The sequence below is a fragment of the Actinia tenebrosa genome, unplaced genomic scaffold, assembly GCF_029948245.1.
Source record: "Actinia tenebrosa isolate PJP-AT-01 unplaced genomic scaffold, QUT_ActTen_1.0 PGA_scaffold2__45_contigs__length_23673736, whole genome shotgun sequence".
NCBI lineage: Eukaryota > Metazoa > Cnidaria > Anthozoa > Actiniaria > Actiniidae > Actinia > Actinia tenebrosa.
This window is the reverse complement of record NW_028292579.1, coordinates 606,068-628,202: the sequence shown is the minus strand read 5'-3', so window position 1 is coordinate 628,202 and position 22,135 is coordinate 606,068. Positions and strand designations below refer to the sequence as shown.

The window sequence follows — 22,135 nt, the reverse complement described above, 5'->3', positions numbered from 1 at the left end:
GCTTGGAGAGAAGACAGGTGTACAGAGTGACGATTCTCGCACTTCGTTCTTTCAACACCGTTCAATAGAAACCAGAATTCCTTCATAACACAAATAATATTTATACTAAATTCTCCATCCTTTTTTCCTGAAAAATCGAAGTTTGAAATCGAGTTTTTAAGGGTAGAACTGGAGTACTTATGATGCGAAGATATTTCTGCGGGTTTCAGCAAAACACAGGAAGATTTACAATTGTCAAAGAAGATACCGATCATGTCAACAAGACGTGCGTATGGCTGAGACCAAATGTACACTATTATACCTCAAAACACGGACAAGAATCACGGGGGAAAATACGTAAGATAAAAACAACGAATCACCCTGTGAAACACAGCTTATAACAATCTTGACTCATGGTATAAATCGATATTGCTTATCTTGGATGTCGTATTTCACAAGATCACTTTCAGAACACACCTCATCGCTGGTGTCTTCACCCGGCCCGTATATATGTAATACTGATAACATCACCAATTTTTAAACCCCTCGAAGTTGGAGATAAAAAAGATTTCAAAGTAATTGCATTCTTGATTAATTATAAGAGCTGTGCCGTCATTTATTGAAGGTGTCAGGGTCCTTAATGAATTATTTTTCTTCTTCTTGTTACTTATTTGTCTCCAATGCTTGTGTGTCTGCCGAAGAACGTTCTATTTCTCCCACAGAGAGACCAGTCTTTCTTCTTCGCGCTAGACCTCTGAGTACGATAGTGAATAATTCAAACTCACTGCTATCCAACAGGCATCTTTCTTTAACACACCTATTCGTAAATTATGCATAGCTGGTAATTTTAGTTTTGTCAGATCACAATGGAATTCTACCGCAGATAACAAAATAGATCTTTTGCTACAAATGTTGGAGTAAAGATGTTTGAGTTTCATTCCCAGATTATGAAAGATTTTATGGGTTTTAAGATCTATGGTTAGTTTATAGTGATATCCCATAATCGTCATTATTACTCCTGAAATCTTTTGCGCATTTTCTACCACTTAAATTCGTAACAAGATTAATATTTTCCCATTTACTATGCCTGATCGTTGTCTTTACATTTTAATTTGACAGTAAAAAAGGTTTAAATCCTGACACTGATATTTGTTCGTTCAGTTTCCAAATTAACGTCACAAGAGCGAGTTTGTCGTGTCACCTAATAACTGAGTGACCAAGAACGAATCTATATTCGTATGGGTGGAGGTGAGGGGTAAAGGTGGCAATTGGGGAGAGTAGGGGTTTTTTTGTCTTGCGGAAGGTTTTGAAGAGTACAGTAGAGTCCACGAAGATAATCAATAGAGTTAAAGGAAATAAATCGACTAGACACACGAAACTCCAAATGATAATGTTTTTACGTCATAACAGGACTGTCAGTATAGTCACGTGAATTGACCGCGCAGGCTTTGCACTAGTTTGTCCGGCTTGGTAAACAATGACATCGGAAATCATGTAACTTTGTAATGTCATGGAAACACCTTGATTGACGATTATTATTATTATTATTATTATTATTATTATTATTATTATTATTACTATTATTATTATTATTATTATTTCTCTGACTTTGATTTAAACACTCGGCCACGATTCGTGTTACTAAACTTGGTTCTCTCGTGCTCTGCAGCTTCCAACGTGTTTATATTACAGTACAGAGACATGCACGCGTGTCAGAGAGGTGGGGCACTTGCCCCCTCCCACCAGCTACGGTCTTTGTCGTTGATTTGTTTCAAAATATCTCATATATCGGAAGCGGATCCACAAATCCCAAGAGAAAGAGAAAAGACATTTCCCCCATTACATGCTCAATTGTCTTCGGGATCCTCTTTTTATTTCCAACATTTAAAAAAAAATTTGAAGCCCTCCACTTCTCACCTATACCGCCCCCCCCCCCCCCCCCCCACACCACTCCCTTCGATAAATGACATAACGAGCTGCACGCTCTTAGCAACCAAAAGACCTCCAACTGATTGGTGTTTCAGGCTATGTTCACACTATAACGATGGGCAGTCGACTAGTTGGGGGTCTCTATACATTCTTTGAATAAACGATACCGCAAAACCGACTCCGATGGCAGATTTTGTAAATGCTTATGGTAACGCAAGGTTAAAAGAATAGTACCTCAAGGCATAATAACACATATTTATAAAAGAATTAGTTCAAATTTTACATAGCTTTAATGCGCTATTATTCCAATTGACCGTTTTCTCAAGGTTGGGTGCGCATCCACATATAAGGAACTTGACGGGCCACGATACCAGAACACAAGTATTATCATGCATTGCTATGAATTTTTTTCGATAACAAGTTTTAATGAGAATTACCAAACATTCCTATGAGATTTTTCGGTAAGAACTCATAAAATCAATTATTCTCCTCTTTCAATGTAAAACTGTCTTCTCAATTTTACTGAATTTGCGTTTTTCACTTTTGTAACCCGTCAAGTTGGATGCGCACGCAACCTTGAGAAAACGGTCTATACCATGTCGTGACGTTTGAACCCAGCCGTTCCCGTGGCCAGATCTTACTCGGAGTATTTACGTGAGGGAAACTATAACTTTTCTTCTCTAAGCTGCTAATAAATATTATATCTTAGATATTATTATTAATATATTATCATATTATTAATATAATTCTCTTTAAAATATCAATCTTTCCGAATTAAATCACCATTTTTGAACGACGAAAATATTTTATTTGTCATCGACAAAATAACCAAATCAGGCCAGGACTTCATGCTTGATGAACCAGCTAAGCATAGAGAACAGATATTAAGTATAATATAATTTTAATACTGAATAAAATCAAAATTTAATTTTATAGTCATGAGAACCGCATATTACTATTGTATTTCAAGATCAATTTCCTTTTTTTGCCTTCAACTGGTACCCCCTGCTGTTTGCAAAGTTTGTTCGCTGTGGCTCGTTATGCTAATGAACGAATGTCTATCAAGGTTCCTTGGCATCGCACTCTCCTCGCTTGATAACCTTGAGCTCTATCCACGAATGTAATGAATACGATTAAAAATAGGAATTCTTTTGTTAACAGTTCAGGCTTCATCAATTTGCATTTGCATTTTTAGCTTCTTGGAAGTCATTAAATCTTGCATAATTTAAATGTTCTAAAGGATTCTGGGAAATGATATAAGAAATTCCCGGAGTTTATAGAATAGAATATGACAATCTTTTATTTAGCACCATAAATATCACATAAGATAACTTAGGACAAAGAGATAAATTGCCATATATTTAGGTGCAAGCTAACTGGAATTAACCTATATGGGCTATACTAGGCCAGTCAGCTTAAGCAAGATGGTGACATGAAACTTCGAGAAAACAAAGTTTAAAAGAGGGTAAATTTGCCCAAAGAAAATGGATCCGAAGGACAAAGAGTACAGAGAGCTTCTATTTGAAATTGCACAGGAAATAACAAACGATGAGCTGGCATGTATGAAGTTTTTGATGCCTACAAACTCTAGTCCCGACAATTCAAAAGAAACCTTTGAAAAGAAAGTACTGATTGATGCATTAGATTTCTTTCGCAACCTGGAAAAGCAAAAAAAGCTCGGCGTCGATGACTTGGCAGATTTGATTTATTTATTAGAAAAGGCAAAAAGAAGTGATCTTGTCTTGAAAGTAAACGAATTTCAGTCAAGAAGAAAGAGTAAAGAAACCTTACAATCTGAAGTCTTTATAAAGTGTGCTTCGAGTTGGACTCCAGCAGAGACGAGTCAACATCAAAAAGATAAGGGTGCGTACTTCTGAAGCGCCATAAATGTAAAATAATAATCTTTTTGCTGCGAAGTTTCTCTTAAAAACGTTATATATATAGCAACTATTGCAAAGCAACTTGTCATTATTAAGTATTTTCAGAAGCTTGCAATATTGATATGAATTTCCTATTCGTCTTTGTTTTTGTTTCCGGTATGGATTACTATGTCAGCTGCGTTACGAGTGTTGTTTATGCTCATATTACGACTGTGTCGAACCGAGTCTTGACTAGATTTGATTTGATGAGAATATTTTAAGGCATGATATGCCGTTTAATATATTTTGACTTGGCTTCGATAACTAAAATTACTCATAATTTATGCGTGTCTGTTAAATTTATGCGTAATGTCATTCGTCGTACGTCATTCGTCGTACGTATTTTATGCGTGACGTTTTACTTATTTCTTATTCTCAAGACTTCCTGACCAATAGAAGAAGGGGACGGAAGGGCCAATAATTTTTAAACTGCTTTGACTAATATTTAAAACCTGGGGGGGGGGGGGGGGGTACTCCCCTATATTCGCTATACATGTGTGTACCGGCAAATAGGATATGGTTTTCAGCGATTCTTCTCTGGAACAAGGTATCTATTTTCGCAATACCGGAACAGGGTAAGGATTTTACTCTGGAACAGGGTCAGGGTTCAGAGGGCTCAGCGGCACATCCCTACCCAAAACGGGCAAGAGTACACCTGGGATTTAAAATGTCATATGTAGCACGAGGCAACAGAATTTAGTGTAAAAAGATACATTATTATATTATGAAGCTGGCTGTGTAGTGATTCATAAAATATACAGCCACCTGATTACCATCAATTTCATCTAATAGGTGAGAGTTAGGGTTAGGTTAGGATTGTGGTACAAATGAACGTTTGACTGTCTTTCATTACCTATGAGTGTGGCTTGAGAACCTGAAAGCCTTTCCAATACTTTTAACTTCTCTAGGGCCCTGTTATGATAGGACACAGGTCACAGGTCATGAATATCAGTTTCAAAGGTTATACATTTTCCTACTCTCCATAATTTAAAAATGCTAACCAACATGGCACCCATATGTCATAAGTTCTAGCCAAATCCTGACAAGACATATTCTACTCATAGGTTCTTGCACAGAAGAAGATAATGTACAAGGACAAGAGGTTGTGTTTCAATTGTCTATTCAATTGTCTATTCTATTCTATTCTATTCTATTCTATTCTATTCTATTCTATTCTATTCTATTCTATTCTATTCTATTCTATTCTATTCTATTCTATTCTATTCTATTCTATTCTATTCTATTCTATTCTATTCTATTCTATTCTATTCTATTTAATGATTAGTCTCGTTGTGAGTTGTTTTTGTCGTTAATGGTTTTTATAACAAAATTTGTATTGAAACATGTCACCTTATATTAGCATTTAAAGAAAAATAACAGGTCAAAAGAGGAAAAAAGCAAGAACATGTTTCTTTTTAATTGTTTTCGAAGTGATTTTGCTTAAAATTCATTGACTTAATAACTTTCTAAATATTCAGGCTGAAGCAGGCGCAAGTAAAGAAGATTTAAGCAAGGTATTTTATTAATGACCTCACTGCTCAAGGTACTTTCAAAGGGTTATTCAAATTTGAGCCTTGCATCCTTGATTGATAACTCAAAATCAAAGTTTTTAGAATATACCAAGGTGAAAAGCAGTATTGACAGTTCAGGAAATAGAAGCTATTTATGTTTCTTACCTTTTTTTGAAAATGTCAGTAAATGCATGCTGAGTCTTTTTTTGAAAAAGTTTCATTTCAGAACACTTTCCTCATTTTTACATTTCGGATAGTACTTCATCATTCTGTTATTTTTGTTTTAGGCTAAGAAAAGAAACAAGAAAAAGAAATATAGACGAAAGAAGAGAGCTGAAAAAAAACCAGGTATTGTAAATGGGTTTCTAGGCGTAAGTGTGAAGTGTGAAATTAAGGTTATTTCATTCCATAGAAAGCGGGATTGTTGATTTTCAATAAAAAGAGTTGCAATGCATTTTATAGGTTCCACTTCTAAAGATGAAAACTCTAATGCCGGACTTCCAATAACTGATGCAAACGAAGAAGCAGCAGCTCAAACGGAACACCATGAGAACCGGGAAGAGGTAATACCCCAGTCATTGCAATCAAAGAAAGATAATTTTAGTGCAAAGCCGCAAAGTAAAGAGGAGGAGTTGACAGAGGACACTGATACAAATAAGAAGGAATTGGAAACGGAAAAGACAAAGAGTAATGCAAGAAGCAAAACTCTAGATCTGCCATCTCACCAGAAGGAGGAGGAGGAGAGAGTCTCTTCAAGTTTAACAAAAGGCAAAGATAACGAAAACACTGTGGAAGATACAAAACAAACACAAAACGATGAGATGGAAAGACAGACGTGGGACATAACAAAGAACCAAGTATTACGAAAAGCAAAAAAGGAGGTATGTTAAAGAAACTACTCACTTTTTAAAAAAATGGCGGCGGAGTGGTTTAAGACAGGGGCATTGCTCGCGCGCATCCCCTTTCTATGCATTAGTTTATAATTAGTATAGAGCTGCCTACTAATATCGTGAAGACGTCATTCGAATTTCTTAGATGGGCAAAATATGAAGAAAAGTTTTCAACTTCTTCAAACTCTCAAAGCTCTGAAACACTGAAAATTGGTAAAGATAATCCTGGCAGTAGTCCAGGTTTGCATTAGTGAACTTATCTTTAACGTTCCTGATCGATCATCCGCTTCCAAGTCCAATTTCTCTATCAAACGCTACTAAAAATGCATGCTACTTTAACGTGATCATGTGGTACATGAATCTACCTCCATAAGACATGCATTCCAATAAATCCTCTTCATTTATATTTCATTCGGAAATATTTCGTTGGGAAGTAAAGTTTCTCCCCCCCCCCCTTCCTCGGCCTAACGGCTCCAACATCAGCTACCACGTATGCAAAAGGAAATAACAATATAGGTATGACAATATAGTAACAAAATTTTAAAACTACTTAGCTATTTTGTTTTGTGAATGATTATATATTCATAAACAATAGTCCCGTTTCGAATTCCAAATTATCGCTGTGTTTCTTGATTACAGACCCATTTGCACAGGGTTAGCCTCGAGTTTGTGCAGAATATTCACGTGTTCCACTGAAAGGTCCGTCGAGTTTCAAAGTGTTTGTATTGTTGAAGTTGTGCATTCTTTACTTTACCATTGGTATTTGTCAATATTTAAACACTGATACAAGGCTAACCCTGTGTAAATGAGTCTGTAATCAAGGAACACAGCGGTAATTTGGAATTCGAGACTGGTCTATTATACTATATTATAAATTCAATTATTTTCAGTGTCAAAAAGGTACGAATTCTACAGATTTGAAGAAGTCCGAATCTTCAGGTATGTATATTTGTCATTAAATCCGTTCTTTGGCAATTATGCAATTTAGGAAGTTGAACTCTTTTGACTTCCAGGTAATCATGACCCCAACCCGCAAAGGCAAATTTTGTCATTGTGTACCAAGTGGCAAGGATGGGGGGAAAGTGCACCAGTAATAAATCGTGAGTTCTGTTTGGGGTTGGCTCGAGCTGGCCATAGAGTTGCCTGTTTAGTTCTTACGTCATCGGAGCTGGACAAAGAAGAAGCAAGAAAGGGAAATGTTGAATTGATTCAGTGCACTGAGAAGCCTGGAATCAATAAAGATGATCCACAACTTTTGCATGATCAGCAGCTCCCCTTTCGTCCAGATTTCATAATTGGTTATGGAAAATTGACAGGCCCTACAGCTGTTTTTTATGCCGAAAAATCATCATGTCCAAGGGTTCACATCATTTATGACCTTCCAAATGAGTGTACAAAATTTGACAATGTGCAAGCCAGTCCACAGTGCAACGAGGAAGAATTAGCAAGGTCCGCAGATTTCGTAGCTGTAATTGGTACTCTACTAAAAGAAAAATGGAGTTCCTTGTTAAACCGCGAAGTTATTGAGATTGTGCCAGGACTTCCAGACCTCACCAAAAGGAATCGCATCTCATCACCTCAGTGCCGATGTTTTGTACCAGCTAAGTTTGATTCACCTGTCACAAGTGGGTTGAGAATAGCGGTTATAGCCGTTAATCAATCTAGTAAGAGAGAGATTTGGCCTCGAAAATCCACTCTCGTCGTTTGTAACACAGATTCCAGTGCTTCTGTGAATCCAACAAAAAAGGTGTTGAAAGCGGTTGATCGCAATCACGTGGATTTAAACGAACGAATCAATAGCAACAGTCAAGAAGCGTTCATTGATATTCGAGGAGCCACGATGTTTTTGTCACCTGCAAGAGTGGAGCCGTTTGGAGTGGCTGCTTTAGATGCAATTGCAATCGGAATTCCAGTTATCATCAGTGCGCATAGCGGGCTTGCCTATACAATTCGCCAGTACTTTGACGAAAAGTTCCAGTCTTGTATTAAAGACGTTTCCCTTGACTGTGAGGGGGTAAATGGTGATGATGAAGAGGAAAAAGATGCTGCAATATGGGCAATACAAGTTGACAAGATAACATTGGACCACGAACAAGCCTTTATTTTGGCAGACGAACTTTCCTTAGAATGGAAAAAAAGTTTTACATGGGATGGAGCTGTAGAGCACTTCATGAATATCCTAACAAAATCCGGCAAACTTCCATCCCACTCTCTACCACAATCCAGCAGGTTAAATGTATCGAGAAGTGATCAGGCCTCATATGTCAAGCTGGTTCAAGAAATGAATTTGTTTGATAATCGCCAAAAGTTTGTTTTGTTCCTGTCACCTGAAAGTCCTGAAGTAATGTACAACACTTTTCAACTTGGACTGGTCCGCTGGGCTGCAGTATTTGATTTTCATCGTGAGAGCGCCATAAATGGCTATTTAAAAAGTTGTGATGGTTTTCTCGTGAATTCTGGAAAACCTGCATGCCGGGTGCTGCCTCCTCCTAAAGAGGATATCGTAAAAGCTCAGAATTCATTTACTTTGCCAAATGGAATTCCCTGGATCTTACTTCAAGGTTTGCCGGAAATGAAGAGAGATATCATTGGCAATTTGGACTGGATACAAGAAATCTTCAATCAGTTGAAAAAAAGACATCCAAGTCAAATCACACTTCTGATTATATGGAATAGTAACAGTGAGCATGAAGCTCTCTGCAAGAAGCTATATCAGCTTCAACTCCAAGTGCAAGCATCTCCTGCTTTGAAAAATGAAGCTCATCTCGTAATTCTTTCAACATCAGAGAATATCGATAGCAGACTTAACGACATTGCAGAAGAATGGGGTGTAAATATCAAGAAAGTTGACATCAACAAACTGTGCGATGCCCTTTATAGCACAGCTACTGCTAATCCTCTGTATCAACTTGATCCAGACTTTTCGATTCCAAAACGCAGCAATGGTGGACAAGATGACATAATGCCGGCGACTCTACCTTCCTCAATAAGATGGGTGGACTCTGTCCTGGAAGTGCTTTATACAGCCGTTGGCAATATTCCTGAATATGGTGAAGAGGATGCTCATTATTTCTATAGAGGAGGAAAGATCTCATGGTATGGCATTGAAATGAAGTACGCAGTTGAAAGAGAATCATGGGGACCTCTAAAAAATGTAATCAAAAAAGAATTGGAATATCCAGGTGCTGCATATCTCAGACTTTACCACCAACGCGGAACAGGAGGAACAACTTCAGCCAGGAAGCTTCTTTATGACTTCCACCTTCGCTATCCGTGTGTCTGCCTCAAGACAGTAAACCAAGAGACGTCTCTGGCAATTAAAGCAATATGGGAGTTTTGCTGTCTTCCTGTAATCATTCTTGCAGACATTAATGAATTTCCTGGGGCTGAAGACAGTGACATAACAGCATTGTATGGAAATCTTTCAACTGAAAAAGTATCTTGTCTTCTTATGCACGTTGTGCATCGCCATTATCAAGAAAGGAAACAAGAATCAAGTGAAAAAGACAACTTAGCAAAGCCCTTGATAGAGGATGAAAGAGGTCAATTTGTTAAAGTTTACAGTTTGCAAAGTCCAGCAAAAAAGGCAGAACTAAATAGAATGAGGCATGAGGACGAGGAATTGCAAATTCCTTTTTACTATGGTTTGGTCGCATTCGAAGAGCAGTTCAAAGGTCTCAGACCATTCGTCAGTGATTGTTTACAGGGGCTTAATGATTGTCAACGAAATGTTTTGTGCTTCCTCAGTATGGCTTATCATTATGCACAAATGGATCTTCCCTTAAGAGAATTTGCCACCATTTTCAACCTCAAGCCTCGACAATTAAATTCCATCCACGACATTTTAACACCTGAGTCAATCGAACTTCTCATTGAAGAAGATGGACGTTGGAGACCTCGACACTACACCATTGGAAAAGAAATTTTACGTCAATTGTTGACTGTTCCTTACAATATTCACGCAGAAAACTGGCAACGGAATTTAGCAGATAAAACAATAGAATTTGTTTCTTACATGGAAGAGGAAACTACAAAAGCTGTTCTTTTGAATCGCATTGCTGACGAAAAAACGTACAAAAGGTTTTCATCGCTAGTAGAAGATATTCCTGAGGGGGATGATGTCCTTAGAGTCTTTGAAAAGGCGATCAGTTTTTATCCAGGCGATCCCTTTCTTAAGGCCCACCTTGGTCGCTACTATAGCGTGCGAAAAGGAGTACTTGGATTTGAAACAGCTCTTCGCTATACTGATGAAAGTATACTTCTTGCCTATGACAAGCCCAAAAATATCCGTGGTCAACTTACACAGATGAAAGGGATGCTATACAGACGACAAGTTAGGAACCAGATTCATAGGAAAGCAGACTATAAAGACATATTTCACCTAGCTGACGAAGGAATGAAGGCCTTTACGAGTGCTGCCAGTCTTTGCCTAGAAACGCTTGAGAAATTCTACATTCCCCTGGTAAGAATGATGTGTGACGTTTTCTGGCACATCAATAAAACCTTTAAAGGTGGAATTTTTAATTACCTGCTGTCCTCGGATGCTGATAAGTTTATCTTAGACAGTATATCAGAAACTGGTGATATCCTGGAATCTGTATCAGATAGCCCCGACTATCCTGATTTGCGCCGAGATTTATTTAGACTCAGAGGGCAGAGCAAATCTGAGAGTAAGGCAGATCTTGTAAAGCACTTCCGAGAGCTGAAGAAAACATCTAAAACGAGCACGGCTTCAATAAATCGGCAGATTGTACTCCTACAGCTAGAACTCTTCAAAGAAAGAGGCAAGCCAATTTCCGAAATCACGGAAGAGTTAAGTCAGCTTTTAGAAGAGGCACTAAAGTATGACAACAAGGTCGATCTTACCATGCGCCTTTGGGTAAGAGTGGCGCCACACATTCCGGTGGAGCTGCAAGCTGCAGAGAGCAAGATAGCAGCCTGGTGCAATAAAGGAAAATCGGCTCTGGCATATCTCTACCGCTACATTATTACATGCATTCGCATTCTCGATGGTGGTAGGGATCAACGGTTTGAGGACGACAGAAAAATTGCTCGTGATGAGCTTATCAAATCTGTTCACTCAATGAAACGTCTTACCTTGCTTCATCCAGATCGTCCAGTAGTGTTCCTTGGAACTGGCAAAGGCATGGGTCAGCTTGTCACTGTAGAAGAAAGCGTGACAAATGTCAGAAAGCAGCGTTGGATTCCCGAAAGCTTAACGAAACGACTGCGAAGGTTCACGGGTATTATCATGAAGACTGGCAAAGTTGGGCAAATAAAAGCCGATGGTCTTACTGTCTTATTTCGTGCAGATTTATGCCAGCCTCCACTCACTGGGCAGTCTTACTTGAGTAAAAAGGTCGCCTTCTATATCGCCTTTACTTACTTTGAAGCAGATGCATATAATGTGAAGCTCATGGCCGAGTAAACATGAACTGAACTGTTTGAATTTTGCAAACTTATAAACTTATATTTTACAACCATCACTCCCCTTATGGGGGTTTCCGTGATGTTTGCTCCACTCGCACTTCCACTACATTCTATATTTACGACACACAACACACTCAATTCATATGTTGATTTTATGGAGGGAGGAAAACAAGCATGTTTACTACTGACAAAATGCGGAAATGGTTATGTACTGAGACCTTTTAACGCGCTTATTGCTATGCTCCCAGATGCAACTAAAGTCCCACTGTAAACTTGAAACTGTGAACACGAAATGTACGACTAAGCCTGTGCCTTATAGGTTGCTATCAATAGACGTCACTTCCGGCAATAAGCAATTACCGTGTCATATTTTGTAGGGCTATCTTATTTGATAAAGCCAACTTTATTTTGTAAAAAGTAGCTGTATTTTCATAAAGACTGAAATCGAGTATTTTTTCTGCATGAGACAAATGTCCTATGTATTTTTTGTTGTATTTAGCCGTTAGAAAGTTTATAAGTTAGAAAGTTTACTGAACACTGTAGTTGATTGTAAATTTTAATTTAGTAGGACATTCACATTTAAAGAATTTGGCTAAGGCTAGTTAGCTAATCTGATGATAATTACTACAATGTATGTCGTTTTTCAGTCAAGTTTTCTGGTATCTCGCGGCTTTTCTGCAAATGGTTGATCTTATGAAATTTTCGGAAATGTAATATTATTTTCATTTCCGTGTTGAGAATTCAAGATATTACTCAGTAAAAAGTAAAATAGGAACTAAAGTTGAATCTTTTTATCAACACGCATTCCTAGCCATGATTATTTGAACCTATGATATATCGAAGATAATGATCCTTATCAAATCTTTAATCATATGCAGGTTTCCTAAAAGAACGAACGTAGCGTTTTCACTCACCTGACAAGGGGGCTATATTGGTGTACCAAACAAAAGAGTTTCTGCACAATTTTTGCATTAAAATGGAGTTCAATTCCCCTAGGATAGAAAATGTATTGTTTTGGAACACCACTATAGCCGCTGTGACGTCAGTGAAATAGCACTAGACGATTTTCGAATTCGTAAACTACCGCTGTGTTCCTTGACTAACAGATTCATTAACGGAGGTGTTAGCCTCATTTTACAGCGCTTCTCAATCACGCGCGTTTTGCAGACATAACAGAGTTTTGGTGTTTCCCTGCATTATCAGAAAACATAAAACTTTTTAGGCCTATGGAATGTCATGGAAACATTGATTGACGTCCACCAAAACCTACTTCGTCACGATGGCAAATTGTACGATTACAAGCGTGTGATTGGGAAGCGCTGTAATGCCAAAATTTTCACCAATACCAGGGGCTTAGCATGGATTTTCCACAGGGGAAGGACCTAAAATTCATTTTTAAAAATGTTTTTAAATTAGTAGGTACTAGCTAGATCTATGTATACTTTGACTCGGCTGTCATTGGCTCCTGTGTTTGAATATATAAACTTACATTCTAGTCATAGATTTGCACATTGAAACTAAGGCCCCGTCCACACGTATCCCGAACTCCTTTGTATCCGCAAATTTTTTTTTTGCGGATACGAAAAATGTTCGCGTCCACACGCAGCGAAGTCGAATCGTTTCACTGTCCACACGTATCCGGAAATTTCTTGATGCATGCTAGTGCCTAGTCCATTTGACGGATAGTCTTTCTTATTGAGCATGCGCAAAATCGTGTTTACGTCATCGTATTCGAAAATTTGCGGATACGACCGTCCACACGTATCCGTATTCGGAGCGTATTCGAAAATTTCCACTCTGGAGACCGCTTCCGAAAATTTCCGAACACGTGTGGACGGGGCCTAACATAAAAAACATAGTGAATAACTATATAACATATTTTCAGTAAATGCATCATAACCATATTAACCATCATTTTTTGATGGTCAACATTTTTTGAGCTGAAATGTTCTGCAGCCTACAAGACTATTGCTTTTGTCTGTGTTACTATTACTATTCAAAACGTATAATCATCGTAAAATAAAGTGTTTAGCTTCACACATTGAGTTGCGAATGTAGTCAGTTTCCTCGGATAACTGATAAATAACGCAGGTGTTCATAAATAGAGGTTTGATTCCATTGCGTTTAAAAGTACCAGAAGTTCTATTGCTGGTTTTCAATCATTCCTAAGAGAATGAAATAACAAAAGACACGGCGGCCATGTTGGATGATATAACAAAAGAGACTGACGAATCTTTTGTTAAATTCATCCAACATGGCGGCTGTGAAAACCAGCAATAGGCTCAAACACAAGATGCAAGTGTTGTTTTAATAAAACGCACAACAAACAAAATATGAAAAAAAAGTGGAAGATATCTCTTTTTGAGTGTGGAACCGCAGCAACATGGATGCACTAAAGAACCTCGAGTTTGCCTAAGTTGCATTTCCGAGGGTCTCGATTTCAAAAAATGTCCGGAGGCTATACCTCTGAACAGAACCCCTAGTTAGTCCCGACTTCGGTGGCCGTTAGTCCCCCTCCCCTCCCCCCCCCTTCCCAATCCCCAATCAGAATTGCGAGCTGATTCGAGCTACGTTTTAAGGCTCTCCTATATATAACACATTAATTATTTCAAGATCCCCCTTTTTCAGGGCCACTACAGTTTCAAGGTCCCACCATTTTTCTTACCCATACTCTCCTTCAATAAATAATGAACGGTCCCTAATTATATTTTTTCTTAACGTGAAACTGAAATTTCTTTTGTGAGTTTTTGCACTTTGAAAACTCGGTAAAAGACGGAAAACTTTGGGCTGGAGATTGCGTCGTCTCTTATATCCAGTCTCCGCTCGGTCTTTACAGTTCTTTAACGGTCAGCGGCTAACTAAACTAGTAGCAGACCTTCCTTTTCTCTAATTTTATTTTTAACTTATGTAAACCATCTCTGTCACATTGTGTCGTAGCCAGTGGTGCATTGAAGTTATTGTTTTCAAGAGTGAAGAGGGATCCTTAATTACACTGGGGAATAAACAGTTTTCAAGGGAGACGCACAAAAGCGGACCATTATTCATAATCCAAACCAGGGCGGGAGGAGGGAGGGCGTTGAAACGGGCATACATCTATTGGCCGATCCGTGATGCGGAGAGGAGGACTGGGCACTACTCTGACTGTCAACAATGGCGGACCGTTCGTAGAGGAAGTTCGGCTGACAAGAAGATCTTTCAAAGGTAAATTTAGGCTTGTTTATCTATGTTTTTAGCCAATAAAACAATTTTATTGGTGTTAGAGAATACCCAAAACATAAAAAGAGTTTTTTATTACGAAGAATTCGCTGGTTTTTGTAGTCAAAGAACCATTTTAATAAGCGACTGCCTATGGTTTTTATGCTAGATTTTATATAGCAAATGCGGGCGCAGGGCATTTTTGGCTTTGTTACAATGTTTTCCAAAACCTAGTTTATATTTTTTTGAAATGTTCATATAGTGTTCTACTTATGTGAAAAAAATCAGACTGAGCAAATTTGAGCAAGATTGATTTTTTTACATCTCAAATTTTGATCAGCAAAGCGCTAGAGAATTTATATAGTATGTACACCTTCCAATGATGTAGACAAAATCAAAATTGACCTGAAATCGACATACAATTTGTGTCTATCATGCTTTCCCGCCATAATTACAGTGAGCTTGAGTTTGATTTTGGGTTCGTAACGGTGAGTTTTAAGCTTCAAGATGAGTTTCAATAAAGAATCAAATAAAAGACCCCTCTTGACTCCTAGAAAACCACCATCCAAGAAAGGAGCGTATTTTAGCACGCCTGTGAAAATAAAACAAAAATTGAAGGAATTACAGCTTCTTGGAAGCCTAAACGAAAGTTTTAAGATTGCAAATTATAATTCAACATCAAAAACATGTGGTGAAGCGTCAAGTTTAGTGGATACTGTAACAGTTTGTGATGAAGAACGAATACACGAACAGGTCAAACCGATAGATGTTGGAACTACAAATACTACTAGCACACTGCCTAATTTAGATGTTTCTGCCTCGGTGCATGATTTTAGGAATGGAAGTCCATTGCTTGAAGTAGAGTTGCTACTTTATGCACTTGTCAATGTAAGCTTTCCCGAAAATGCTTTCAATTTTAAAGCTAAATCTGCAGAAAAATATGACCCCATCATTCAAGTCATCGATAGAATTTATCAGGTGCAGTTCAAGAATCACGATTTAAGGAATTATTTTCATCGTGCCTATCATAATCTGGTGAAAAACTTTGGAAAAATGAAAGGAATTCTTAGATGGGTCTTTTTCAAAGAAACAATATCAAGAACTGTTGAAAAATTCAATCCCCTTCTAAAAAGTCTTTTGTCTGACAATGTTGGCACACACAATAGCATTGATGAATTTAAAAAGTTTTTGGAAATGGAGTGTTTGCAAATATTGAATACTGATCAGTCGAAAAATGAAGATATTTGTAAGGGTGATCATGATACCTCTCTGGAAATGTCTCAAAATGTATTTACAGTTGAAGAAATTCCTGAACTGCACATCTTTGAACATTTTCCTAAGTGGAAAGCAAACTACAGTCATGACAAAAAGACATGTCATCTGTTCTTTTTTTCTGGAAATGATGGTTATGCTAAAGTTGAAGTAATTATTAACAGAAGTCTAACCTGGCTTATAGCAATAGAAGGCCAAATTAAGTACACAGCAAACTTAGAATGGGCTGATGTCTCAAATTATATCACCAATGTTACTGAACTTCAAAAACTCATGTTAGTAATTGAAAGTTCGAAAGTTTGTAGAGGTTGTCCATTTGAGCCTTTTGAAGGAACTATACCAAAGGACATCAATCAACCAATTTTTTACACAAAAAGTAAAGAAGCTGCAGCATATGTTGAAACAAATCTCTCTCAATTTCATCAAAAAGTAATCAGATCAACAGGTTGTGTTATATTTCTCCCTGGAGCAGATGAAGTGGTTTGCAACAGTGTATGTGATTTGTGTATGAAAACAGAGCATTATTTAAGGACAAAAAAATCCAGGCTTAATAAAAAGGAAGACAAAGAGAATGTCTCACCTCAAAGTTCACATCTTAACTTCGTTTACATGAATAAAGAGGAATTACTTAGTGTTACTAGAAAGCAGGCAGCAGAGCTAAGAAAACTTCATAAACAAGTGCTACAACTTGAAAAATATAGAGAAAAGATGAGTGGCGTTGGAGAAAAGACTGACAATGACCTAAAATTTATGTTTAACAATCTTAACAAATGTTTAATTTCAAAAAGAGAAAAACTAAACAATCCGGTGTGTCAATGGGAAGGATGTTCTAGTAAAGAGTTTTCAGATGTAGAATGCTTATATAGCCATGTAAAGGAACATATTCCTGAGACTGACAGCACCATTGCTCCCATTGATCGTGTATATACTTGTTTGTGGAAAGAATGCCAAAAAAAATTTTCAAAGAAAAAGCTTCTATTAAATCATATTCGAGACCATACAGGCAGTGCACATGATCAGTTTTTTGAAATTTTGTTAAAGGATCAAGCAAAATCACTGACAATGCCATCAAAACAAATGCGCTGGCATCCTTTGGTAATCAAGTGGTGTTTGAGAATGTATAGTAAATCACATGCTTTGTATGATGATATTAGAGAATCTGGATTCATCAAATTACCAAGTGGCAGAACTTTAAGTGATTACAAGAATTTTTGTTCCCCTCAATCTGGGTGGAGTACAGGTAAAATTGCTGCAATGAAAGATAAGATTGAAAAACTCAAACTAAAGAAGTCTGCTAGGATTGGTGCACTAATATTCGACGAAGTGAAAATTAAAGAAGGGCTGGTATTTGACCCCTCCACATGGGAGCTGATTGGATTCACTAACCTTGATACTGATGATGCTATTGACAATGAACGTCCCCCAAATAGCCAGCCAGAAGAAAGACTTGCAACACATGTTTTACAATTTTATTTCAAGAGTTTATTTGCAAAGTTTGAGTTTCCTCTGAGCTATTTTTTAACAAAATCAATCACTGCCCAGAAGCTCAATAGGGTTTTCTGGCAAGGTGTAAGCTTGCTACATGGTTTTGATTTCACTATTTTGCTTTCAATTTGTGATGGAGCTTCTGAAAACAGAGCATTTATAGCAATGAATGGGAACAATGCTACAAAGAGTCAAGGCTGTAATCCCTTTTCAGGCAGGCCTATATTTTTCTTCTCTGACCCACCACATCTCATAAAAAAGCTAAGGAACAATATTTTCAATAGTGGATTTAAAGAAAATCACACACGGTATTCAAGAACACTCAAACTGAACAACAAATATATTTTATGGGACCACATATATTCAGTATATGAACGAGAAAAAAGAAGGTGTCTTTATGCAACACCATTGAGAAGGGCTCATGTTCAGCTTGACAACTGGAGTAAAATGAGAGTAAAACTGGCTGTTAACACACTATCTAAAAAGGTTGCTGAGGAAATGAGAGCTCATGAAAATAATGCAACAGGATCAACACAGGAATATATATCCATATGCCATGATCTCTGGGAAGTATTTGATAGTAGGCAACCACTTGCATCTATTCATGACAATCGAATTACTAGATTAGACAATATTTTATCCTTCTTTGATAACTGGAAAGCCAGTCTACAACAAGTGTTTCCCACCAGATCTGAAGTATCTAGTCATTTTATAACTTGGCAGACAATGTTTGATTTACAGGTAGATCAACAATGTTCTTCAGTTGTGTAAAATATAATTAACAGGAGATTAGAAGAAAAGCAAACACAAAAACATTGACAATCTTTGCTTTGGTAATAGTACAAACAGTTAATCCATGAAACACTAATTACGAAATAGTTGAAAATAGTACTAATTAAACAATAGAAAACAATGGAATTTGCATGAAATTGTGCTATTTAGTATTGCTAAAGAAAGTTCCACGATTTAATATATTGTTTGCACTCTAAAGTACTGAAGTGATGGATGTTTTTGTGGAATTTTTGAATAATTTTAATATGTCTTCTTGAAATAAGAAATTGGGTAAAAATATAACATTGAAACTGGACTTAATAACATGTAAGCAAGTAAATGTAAAATTGTCAGTTTGTTTTAGCACTGAATCATACTTGCAAAAACATTTACTCAGTGGTAAAGGGGAAACATGTTATTTTAGACTTAAACACTAATTATCTTCACAACTTTTAACATGCAACTATGCCTTCTTGATCTATTTAACTTATAATTACATTTTCAAAACTACATGTAAATATGTCAAATATACGGTTATCATAAATCCTTGATGTCACATACTTATGCACTTCATTTGTAGAAATAGTACTTTTATTACAAGTAGAAAAATTCCAGTTTCATTTTCTTTTTTTCTTTTTCTTTTTACAGGTAACCATTAATGCACTTAAAGATCTTCTTCAATATATCAACAGTGCTGCATTTAAAGATGAATTTGGAAATGACCTTTATCTAATTTTAAAAAGATTAAATCAAGATTGTGTTGAGTCATTCTTCTCTGTCCAACGTCAAATGTGTGGTGGTTCTCATAATATGACAGCGTACACTTATGGTTACAACCTGGCAGGCAATATCTCCTTCACAGGGTCAAAGTTAGTGTCAAGAAAGCAAACCAATGTCTTTGAAGTAGAAGAATGTATGAACGTTGCAGCCAATTCAGGCACCTTGCCTAAACGTCAGATGGGTGAAAGTATTTTCAGCAAGATTGTGTGGCCTGTTACATTAACCTGATGTTTGTACATGTAATCATCACTCCCAGGCACTCAGCTTCAGTTTAAAGCTGAAAAAAAAGGAAACACTGTTATGTTTTCATATAAAAAGCAGTGATACTGAATGGATGAAACTAACAGATGTGAAGAGAAACTATATGAAACATTGAAATCTGTAATTATTGACCATTCAAATCTTTACTTAATACGAAAAACAAAGAGTGTGACATGCCAATATGCCTAAATTTAGCTTATCAGAAGATGCTATTTATTGTTATGTATTGATTGGATGGGCATTCAGATTCACCAGTTGACAGTAAAAAGTTATTTAGTTTAGTACAGTTTTAAAACATACAATGTTGCATTTAAGACCAGATAGTTAATAACATAACTTATAGTACACTCAACAAAATTACTCGACTCTGATTGGTCGAGAGGAGTACAATTATAGCGTTAATTGTACTCCGTAGGAGTACCGAATTAAGTCGCTATGGAAACACGGCCAAACTAATGTCAACAGCAGCAAAAAAAGCTGTAAAAACTAATAACAACCAATCTTTTTTATGCATTTCAGTTGTGCCATGGACTGAAAATCGGCCCCCAAATAGACAAAGATGAACGGCGTCGCTTCGCATTTTTTACTGAAATTTTGTTGAGTGAACTATAAACGAAATATCGCCTAAAGGCTCGTGTATTAAAGAACTTTCAAAACATTACGAGTGTCTATTAATTTCCAAATTGTACGGGAAGATCATGCGATTTCCTATACAAATGCTTATAATAATAGTGACAAGCAGAGAATAACCTTATACCATGGACTGACACTATACCTTTTAGAAAATCATTTTGAAAATCATGTCTTAGAAAATAAAAGCTGTTCAACTAATCTCTCCTGAATTCCTTTTTAAATAATGTTGGGTCCCTGTGTCTCTCTACCCTTATTTCATTTAGCAGCTCTAGTACAACAATGCACAACAAATATATATACCTTCTCTGGATATGGAATGTTTAAAGGAAAAGTCTACCTTATCACTGGTAACAGCACAGAAATTTGTTTCTCTTTCCCTTTTCCATCAAATGCAGGTTTTCCTAATGCTTTCAAAAGTTTTGACAATTGTTTCCCAGTCAAATTGTTAAGCAGCTTATGTGGATCAGCAGATTTGCCAATTTCTTCCAAACAATGTGACACAGTGTCAGGGTTACTGAAACCTTCTCTTAATTTGATAATTATTTCGGGTGTTTTGTCAGCTGCACATGCTTCTTTTTGTTTGCATTTTCCAGATTTATTTCCTTTTGGCTTCTTGATTTCTTGCCTCAATGCCACACTTCCTTTCTGGGGTTTTAAATTCATCTTCTCTTGTACAATCTGCTGTTTCGACTTGACAAACATTGAACAAACTCTTTGCATGACAGACACTTGCACTGCCGCTGGGTAATCATTTTTGCAAATCTTCCCCCAAGCATCTCTCAAGGTCTTATTTTCAGACATGTTCTTTAAACAATCGATAATGCTTTGGTCATTAATTGCTGACACAGAGAAAAAGTTCTCAGTAAAATCATGTAAAAGAACAAAGAAAGGAATGACCTCATTGTTAATAACAAAATGGTATTCATCTCCTACTTTTTCATCAGTTCCAAGAGTCTTGATTAACTCTAAAGCTTTTTGTGGTTCAACATATACTTCTGTACTGTCATTATTACTTTGCTTCAAAACTAGGTTACAAGAAGATTTGACGAGGTCTCTTGCTCTCTTCACAGCCCACCCTCCGTGGTAACGAATTGCCTGCAATTCACTTTCATCAGTTGCACCGGACGTTGTAGTAATTATCAGAGGATTGTTAGATGTTTTACCTTTAACGGTCCAAAAGTGAAAAAGAATGTGCTGAAGAACAGTGTGTGTGTGTTTGTCTGGAGAAATGCCACAATTTCCGATTATTTCGTTCCATTTTTGTTCAACGTCTGCCCTTTCTGGTGAGTCACTTTTCAAAAAGTTTCGTTCGATCCTTACAGAACGTTCCTGTTTTTTCTTAAGCTGGACACCATAAAAAGATGTAAAAGCTGACCTAATGCTCTCAAGCAGCGAAGACACTGTAGGATGAGGTCCTGCATTTTTGATAAAGTTCAATACTTTCTCCGCAACAAATAATTCACGAGAAATGTTCGATTTTTCATCCGATAGTCGAGAACATATATCAACTAATTCGGCTAAAGAGACCTGATCGAAACGCTCTTCACAAAGTTCAGTCGAATCTTCCTCAATATTCACAAATTCTTCAAGATTATCCTCTGCTAAATCATCCGTCAAGTCAAGCGCAAGGAATTCTAAATCCTCTAGCACAGCTTCTGCCATCTTATAGAATCACAAACTCACCGATACTATTGTTGATACTGGCGGGAAAGGATGGCAGAAGCAATATTGTATGTAAATTTCGCTAGTCTAAATTTGAGATGTAAAAAAATCAATCTTGCTCAAATTTGCTCAGTCTGATTTTTTTCACATAAGTAGAACACTATATGAACATTTCAAAAAAATATAAACTAGGTTTTGGAAAACATTGTAACAAAGCCAAAAATGCCCTGCGCCCGCATTTGCTATATAAAATCTAGCATAAAAACCATAGGCAGTCGCTTATTAAAATGGTTCTTTGACTACAAAAACCAGCGAATTCTTCGTAATAAAAAACTCTTTTTATGTTTTGGGTATTCTCTAACACCAATAAAATTGTTTTATTGGCTAAAAACATAGATAAACAAGCCTAAATTTACCT

The 22,135-nt window shown here is 37.0% G+C and overlaps 1 protein-coding gene across 1 annotated transcript; it reads left to right on the top strand.

Moving 5' to 3' along the window:
• The first annotated feature begins 3,189 nt into the window (after nt 1-3,189).
• LOC116308209 (uncharacterized) lies at nt 3,190-12,193 on the top strand. Its single transcript, XM_031718591.2, has 7 exons — nt 3,190-3,771; nt 4,892-4,929; nt 5,306-5,341; nt 5,626-5,686; nt 5,801-6,219; nt 7,119-7,167; nt 7,242-12,193. Exons 1-7 carry the CDS (start codon nt 3,393-3,395, stop codon nt 11,654-11,656), a joined length of 5,397 nt encoding a protein of 1,798 aa, XP_031574451.2. The 5' UTR covers nt 3,190-3,392; the 3' UTR covers nt 11,657-12,193.
• The last annotated feature ends 9,942 nt before the right edge of the window (nt 12,194-22,135 follow it).